This window comes from Pistacia vera, unplaced genomic scaffold (genome assembly GCF_008641045.1).
Source record: "Pistacia vera cultivar Batoury unplaced genomic scaffold, PisVer_v2 Contig70, whole genome shotgun sequence".
Classification (NCBI taxonomy): Eukaryota; Viridiplantae; Streptophyta; class Magnoliopsida; order Sapindales; family Anacardiaceae; genus Pistacia; species Pistacia vera.
The window spans coordinates 900,944-908,719 of NW_022196557.1; the positions used below are offsets into that span (position 1 = coordinate 900,944).

Consider the following 7,776-nt stretch of genomic DNA (forward strand, 5'->3'; position numbering starts at 1 on the left):
ACTGAGAAGTGATTTGTGATTGTGCCTCTTGGGATAAATACCATAGTTTCAAACGCTAGAGATAGTTAGCGATCTATGAATAGATAGAATTCCATAAAGCGTAAAAGACTTTGAACTATTAATCTTCATTTTAATGGGTGCGGAAGCTTAATCGGGATAAGTAGGGAAATGTAGCCTGAGAAGGTATGTTTTACAACTTAGGGAATTTGATTTTCAATCAAGGAATTAGAACTTGGACAATAGATTCTATGAATTGGGTTAGCGTATCTAGGTGAAATCAACACCCTAGCATTTTTTCTTAGAATTGTTTAATTAATTAAATTGTTGGGTTTTGCATTTGTTTTTAGTTTGTTAATCGTCCATCAATCCAATTTATTGTTGCTTCAATTAGGACTTAAACTAGGGAAATCGGTACTTAGTAACACTATCCTCGTGGGAACGATACTCTACTCATCACTCTATTACTTGTGCAACTAGTATACTTGCTATTTTTGCATGTTGTAGTAAACACGCATCAGTGTGCAGGTACAACAAATTGCTAGTGGCCTCAACCTCACAGGATCAATCCTTCCTTCCGTACCAGTAGATTTTTATGTCTACAGTTTGGCACCCACCGTGGGGCCTCTAGCAATCATCTGGCTCAACGAACCTTGCTATGTAGGGGAACTTTCCATGGCTGACAATTTTGACAATGCAAATCCCGGCCTCGAGGCCAAACTTGAGGCTCTGACCGCCTTCATGCAACAAAACTCAAACAAGGTAGCCATACTGGAAGCTGAGAACACTGCCATCCGGACCGAAAACACCTCGATCAGAGTTGAGAACCAATCTCTGAAAGAAAAGGTAAGCCAGTTTTATGACCTCGACCTTCTACCTTCTCAGGTACCACTAAATCGGTTCCGCGTCTCGGTTCCATCTATGCAACCTCTCTGAACCCCAGAGCACGGGCTCGGAGCTTCAAATATAAGGTCACGTCAACTGAATTCATCAGTGGGAGATGACTCGGTCCTGACTCAGGGAGGAAATGATCTGCTGATAGAACCCCGCTCAACCGATCCACCACAACCTCGAGACCTGGACGCCCAAGCAACAGAAAACCCGTTCCAGCAGGACCCGCCCATCCTTGCCATTCCACCTAACCTTCAGTCCATCCCTACACAAACGCCATTCGGCTCTGCTCATCCTCGCGGGTTGAACGGCCGTCCAAACCTAAGTATACCACTAGAGTCCATCCATCCTAGCGGGCCGAATGAATACCAAACAACCCCCCTGACCATCCATGTAGGACGAAACACCTGGTCAGTTACAATGGGAGTCATCCGACTGGAGGGAATGAATGGCGATCTGGGCTACCATGATTTACATGAAGGGGTGAACCACCAAGCTACACCAAGGGGAATAACTCAACAAAATATAAACGGGATGACCTAGTGGTATCCCTTCTCCTATGGAACAGATATTGGCTAAGAGATTGGCTGATGTGGAGGCAGTAATGAGGCAAATACCAGGAATGTCGATCCCTACCAAGAAGAGCAGGCCTCACTGTTATGCTGACTCACCCTTTACGGATGCAATCGCCCTAGCCGACATGCCCCACAAATTTACTATTCCCAGCATGAAGCCCTATGACGGCACAACCGACCCAGACGATCACATAGCCTCATATAAACAACGGATGTTCACTATCTCTATACCCTGCGCGTTGAGGGAAGCCTGCATGTGTAAGAGTTTTGGTTCAAGCTTAGCCAGCCCAGCACTTCAGTGGTACACAAATCTCCCAAAAGGTTCCATTGACTCATTTGCACAACTTATTGACACCTTCGTGGAGCAGTTCGCCAGTAGTAAGAAGCTTGAGAAATTGTCGACCGATCTATATAGAGTATACCAAAAAATGGGAGAACCACTGAGAGAGTACGTCAGCAGATTCAACAAGGAGAAAATTTCCATTCCTGCTTGCAACCCCGAGACAACTATAGACGCGTTCAGGAAAGGCCTCCTCTCGAATGAGGAATGGCACAAAGAATTGACGAAGCTTGGTTGCACCACGATGGAAGACGCTCTGGCCAGAGCGGTGATACAAATAAGGTGGGAAGAAGATAAAATGAATAGAGTAATCCACGCCAGGTACGACCCGAGGCGGACTGATAAGAGGCTAGATGCCAAACCGATAGAAAACCGCTACCAACCCCCAGCGCATCATTTGAACAAAGTCAGGAAACCATATGACCGTCAGCCACAATACGACCATCAGCCACCCAGAACAGATAATAGACAGATCGGACCAAGCCGATACAAGATACCATACTACAACCTGAACGTCGAACCAGCCCAAGTGGTGGCGGTCATAAAGGGAATGAGATCCAGTGTTAGGTGGCCAGGCAAGTTAAACGTCAAAGCAAGAAGAGACACAACTAAGTGGTGTGAGTTTCACGGCGACTATGGACATAACACCCCGGATTGCATTGCCCTGCGTTTGGAGGTTGCCGCGCTATTGAAGAGGGGACATCTCCGAGATCTGCTGACCGATAAAGGAAAGCACACCATTAGCCAGAAAAGCAGTAAAGAAACTTCTCCACCCCCGCAAGAGCCCACACCAAAAGGCTTCTGCTCACTCATCTCCGGGGGGTCAGAAATCAGCGGGGTCAGTTATTCATCAGCCAAACTATACGCCAGGTCTAGCAGCCACCATGAGATACAGTCAATCCGCCCAGTTTCTTGGTCACACTTCCATCAGGTAATTCCATTCGAAGATGACGAGCCGATCACTCAGGCCACCCCTCATCATGATGCTCTAGTCGTCTCCCTCCAAATTGCCAATATCCTTGTGAAGAGGGTGTTCATAGATAGAGGGTCATCAGCGAACATTCTATTCCTTACAGTAGTAAAAGTTATGGGTTTGGAAGAAGAAAACATCAACAAAAGGCCGACTCTACTAGTTGGTTTTAGTTCTGAACAGAAGTACACCATCGGAGAAATCGTCCTTCCTATCTATGCTAGTGGAGTGAACAGACAGACAGTCTTCCTGGTGATAGATGCCCCTTCACCCTATCTTAGGCCAACCCTGGATCCACGACATGCAAGCAATCCCATCCACTTTCCACCAAACAATCAGGTTTCTACCAAATGGGGAGTACGAGAAATCAAGGGCGACCCGAAAGCTTCTAGAGATTGTTACAAGAACGTCTTTAAGGGCAAGGGTAACGCTTCATAGCAACTACAGTCTCATCCAACCCTTTTGACCGAGCCAGATCAACCATCAATGGAAGAGTTAGATGAAGTACAGATACACCCGGATGATCCTGAGAGAAAGACGCAGATAGGTTCCCGTCTAGGGCCCGAAACAACAGAAAAGCTGATAGAATTTCTCAAATAGAACGAAGACTGTTTCGCCTGGTCCCACACCGACATGACGGGAATAAGTCCAGAGGCCATGCTCCACCATCTTAAAGTAGATCCAGATCACCAACCAGTGAAACAGAGGAGAAGGAAATTCGCACCAGAGCGCAACCAAATCATTAATGAAGAGGTTGAAAAGCTGTTGAGTAATGGTATGATCAGAGAAGCCCATTACCCCGAATGGCTGGCAAATGTCATGGTGGTAAAGAAAAAGAACGAAAAGTGGAGAGTCTGCATCGATTTCACGGACTTAAACAAAGCGTGCCCTAAAGATTCCTTCCCGCTCCCGCATATCGGCATGATGGTTGATGCAATTGCAGGCCACGAGCTTCTTAGTTTCATGGACGCCTTCTCAGGTTACAACCAAATCTTGATGCACCTAGACGATCAAGAAAAGACAGCCTTCATCACAAAAAGGGGAACCTACTACTACAAAGTGATGTCATTCGGTCTAAAGAACGCCGGGGCTACCTATCAACGGCTAGTTAACAGAATGTTTACTGAACACCTCAGGGATACTACGGAGGTTTACATCGATGACATGCTGGTTAAGTCCCTGATAGCCGATCAGCATCTCGACCACCTCAGCCAGGCGTTCGCTATCCTAAGGAAATATAACATAAAGTTGAATCCAGCCAAGTGTTCATTTGGCGTCTCATCGGGTAAATTCTTAGGCTACATGGTAACTCAGCATGGGATAGAAGCCAATCCCGACCAGATCAGAGTGGTCCTCAGTATACCATCTCCAGCTTGCATAAAAGACGTCCAGCGTCTGGCAGGACGGGTAGCCGCCTTGAGTCGATTCATCTCCAGATCCGTCAACAAGTGCCACCTTTTCTTCCATGCACTCAAGAAGTATGACAAGTTCGAGTGGACCCCCTCCTACGAGGAAGCCTTGCAACAGCTGAAAAGGTACCTGACCTCCCTTCCGCTCCTTTCCAAATCGATGGACAGGGAGAAACTTTACACCTATTTGGCAGTCTTAGAGACAGTAATCTCAGCCGTGTTAGTTCAGGAAGAAGACACGAAGCAGCTACCGGTCTACTATGTCAGCAAGTCACTCATCGACGTAGAAGCACGATACAGTCAACTGGAAAAATTGGCCCTCGCGCTCATTCATGCCTCCAGAAAGCTTAGGCCATACTTCCAGTGCCACCCCATAGTTTTCCTCACCTCCTTCCCACTCAAGAATATACTACACAAACCGGAGCTATCAGGACGACTCACACAGTAGACAGTAGAGCTTAGTGAGTTTGACATATCATATCAGCCTCGCACCGCTATCAAGTCCCAAGCATTGGCAGACTTCATTGCTGATTTCACCCCGAGCACCACCATGCGAGCAGAGGAAGAGATATTATGCATGGACGACGGGTCACCCTCCAAGTGGACTCTTTCAGTGGATGGATCAAGTAACGTGAATGGAAGTGGACTCGGTTTAGTACTGACTACACCGGAGGGAGACGTCATTCAGCGGGCAATACGGTGCGAGTTCAAGTGCACAAACAACGAAGCCAAATATAAGGCTCTTATCGTTGGACTCTCCCTAGCCAAAGAGATCGGGGCGAAGAGACTGGAAGTGAAGTCCGACTCCCAGCTTGTGGTCAACCAGCTGCAAGGTACTTACCAGGCGCGCGACTCAAAGATGATGGCATACTTGAACCTGGTAAAAGAACTGAAGTCCCAATTCGAAGAGTTCTCCATCACCCAGATCCCAAGAGTGGAGAACTCTCATGCTGATGCCCTTGCCAACCTCGGCTCAGCACTCCAATGTTCTTCCCAGTCATCCATCCCACTCTTGTTCCTGCAATGGCCACCAACTAGAAGAAGCAACCACCAAACAAGTCGATGGAAGAAACAATGGATATTGAGCTAGCCGACTGTTGGATGACCCCGATAGTAAAGTACTTAGAGCACAATAAACTCCCGGTTGACAAAAGCGAGGCACGCCGACTAAGAGCAAGAGCTGCCAGGTTCACCATCTATAAGGGCCAACTCCTCCGAAAATCATTCTCCGGTCCCTATCTCAAATGCACAAGCCCAGAGGAAGCCCAACATGTTCTCGCCGACTCCATGAAGGCAAATGTGGAAACCATGCTAGGGGACGTAGCCTTGCACATCGGGTGATCACCGCTGGATACTACTGGCCAACCATGCGTGATAATCCGTAAATTATACACTTTTCATTATACATTTTTGTCGGATTTCAGGTACTTTCTAGTGCATTTTGACCTGAATTGTTCCTTAATTCGTTACTTTTCGTATTTCAGGTTAAAATGGTCATTTTGAGCAAATAAGAACAAAATTGGATATTTTTGACTGAGAATTTAGCGGATCTCAGAAGATAGGAGAGTTCCGGAGCAGGATAAAGTACGAGGAAGCTTGTTTCCAAGGAAAAGCACCGAGAATCGAAGAATCAAACGATGAAACAAGCGGAGTGGCAGTTCTGTAATTTCAGAACTGAGGAAGAAGCTTCGCCCCGACGAAGAAAATGTCTTCGTCGCGGCGAAGTTGGCCAGGGACGAACTTATCTGACTCATTCTTCGCCGCGACGACAATCACTTATTCCAGTTTTGTTAAACGCACAGTTTCGTGCTGTGCGTGTTGGACTGGGTTATTTGGACGAAGTATAAAAGAAAAACTTAGTCTTTTTGCCTAGGGTCTTCGTTTATGTTTAGGTTTAGCCACTTTTACATTTTTGCTAAGAACTTTGAGTGATTTGGGTTGTAAATGGAAGAAGATTTGATTTCCAACTAGAGGATTCATCTTTTGGGGAGATTTCTAATCTTTATTCTCATTTTCATTATGTTGAACATGTTTATTTCCTATTTTCGTTTTTGTGTTATTGAATTAATTATGAACTAATCTCTTTTGGGTTAGGGTTTTGATGGTAGTTTGGATTCTAAATGGGTTAAGGGTTTGATTGTGTTATTTTCATATGAGTATGCTTTGGTTGTGTGTTACTCTGATTTTTAATGTTGTATGTGATGAACATGGTGAGATTGAGAAATGAATCATGTTAGGCTTCTTGGGTAATCACCGTTATAGTATTGGATGCTAGAGATAGATTCAGAATTAATGAAATCATTATAGGATCTTGTGCTTAATGAGTTTGAAATTATTAATCTTCAATTTGTTGGGTGTGGAAGTTAATAAGGAAGAATAGGAAGGCATAGCCCAAGAGGGTATTCTACATTTTAGTGATTCGATTTACAACCATTGCGTATGATATGAGTTTATGTAATTATAGGCTTAACCCATAAAAATCCAATGAAGTCAAAACCCTACCGTTTTAACTTGAATTGATATTTCGTGTTTTTATATTGCTTTCTTAAGTAAGTTTTCACCTTAGTTAATTTCATTTTGTTAAATTTTAAATTAAAATTTGCTCCCACCAATCACAAATTCGATGCTTCAACTAGAAACATAGGAACTCAGTGCTTTGCTTACAATCCTCGTGGGAACATACTCTACTCATCAATATATTACTTGTGCGATTAGTACTTGCTACATTGCATGTTGTAGGAAACACGCATCAGTTTTTGGGGGCCCTTGTCGGATTTGTTTAAGCTAACATTGAGTTTTTCTTTAGTTAGCTAGATTGAAGTTTTTAATTTCATTAGAATTGTGATTTCTTTTCTCACTCTTGTTCGTTTCAGTTTATGCAAGAGCAAGACGTCAACCTGGTTCCTGTTGACCTTGAGCTTGAGCGAACCGTGAGAAGACGTAACAGAGGAGAAGAGAAAGAGAAAATCTTGCTATAGAACCTAAGAAGAAGTTGAATGGCTGAACAAGAAAATAGAACACTGAGGGAATTCTCAGTTCCCACAGTGAATGTAGTGGGTCGAGTATCACTAGACCTACAGTGCAAGCAAACATTTCGAGATCAAGCCGGCAATCATCCAGATGATCCAGCAGTCGGTTAGATTCAACGGGGATTTGAAGGAAGATCCGAATCAACACATTGCAAATTTCCTGGAAATTGTGACACCTTCAAGTCAAATGGAGTGTTGGATGATCTATCAGCTGGTTATTCCCATTCTCTTGGGAAATAAGCCAAGGGGTGGTTAATGGCATTACCACCGGAACAATAACAACGTGAATGATCTAGCATAGAATTCCTGACCAGTTCTTTCCTCCCACAAATCAGCGAAATTGAGAAATTATATCACATCATTTCTACAAGAAGAGTCCGAGTCATTATAGAGCTTGGGAAAGATACAGGAGTTGATGAGGAAGTGTCCAACCATGGTTTACCAGTTTGGCTTCAAGTCCAAACATTTTATAAGGTTGATGGGTAATGTGCAAACCATGGTGGATGCAGCTTTAGGGAGGGCCTTGCAGAATAAGACACAGAGGAAGCGTATGAGTTGCTTGAGG

General features: G+C 44.6%; 2 protein-coding genes across 2 annotated transcripts; both read left to right on the forward strand.

Moving 5' to 3' along the window:
- Nucleotides 1-672: 672 nt before the first annotated feature.
- Nucleotides 673-3,211, forward strand: LOC116114088. Its single transcript, XM_031400241.1, has 2 exons — nucleotides 673-843; nucleotides 1,457-3,211. Exons 1-2 carry the CDS (start codon nucleotides 673-675, stop codon nucleotides 3,209-3,211), a joined length of 1,926 nt encoding a protein of 641 aa, XP_031256101.1.
- A 1,521-nt stretch (nucleotides 3,212-4,732) lies between these two features.
- LOC116114089 (uncharacterized protein Mb2253c-like) lies at nucleotides 4,733-5,272 on the forward strand. The gene has a single exon (XM_031400242.1). It carries the CDS (start codon nucleotides 4,733-4,735, stop codon nucleotides 5,270-5,272), a length of 540 nt encoding a protein of 179 aa, XP_031256102.1.
- Nucleotides 5,273-7,776: the final 2,504 nt, after the last annotated feature.

Bases quoted from the DNA above. Each gene is read 5' to 3' on its own strand.
- LOC116114088 (XM_031400241.1), top strand. From the start codon at position 673: ATGGCTGACAATTTTGACAATGCAAATCCCGGCCTCGAGGCCAAACTT. The intron at 844-1,456 runs GTAAGCCAGTTT...CCTATGGAACAG, and splicing joins ACCAATCTCTGAAAGAAAAG to ATATTGGCTAAGAGATTGGC.
- LOC116114089 (XM_031400242.1), top strand. From the start codon at position 4,733: ATGCGAGCAGAGGAAGAGATATTATGCATGGACGACGGGTCACCCTCC.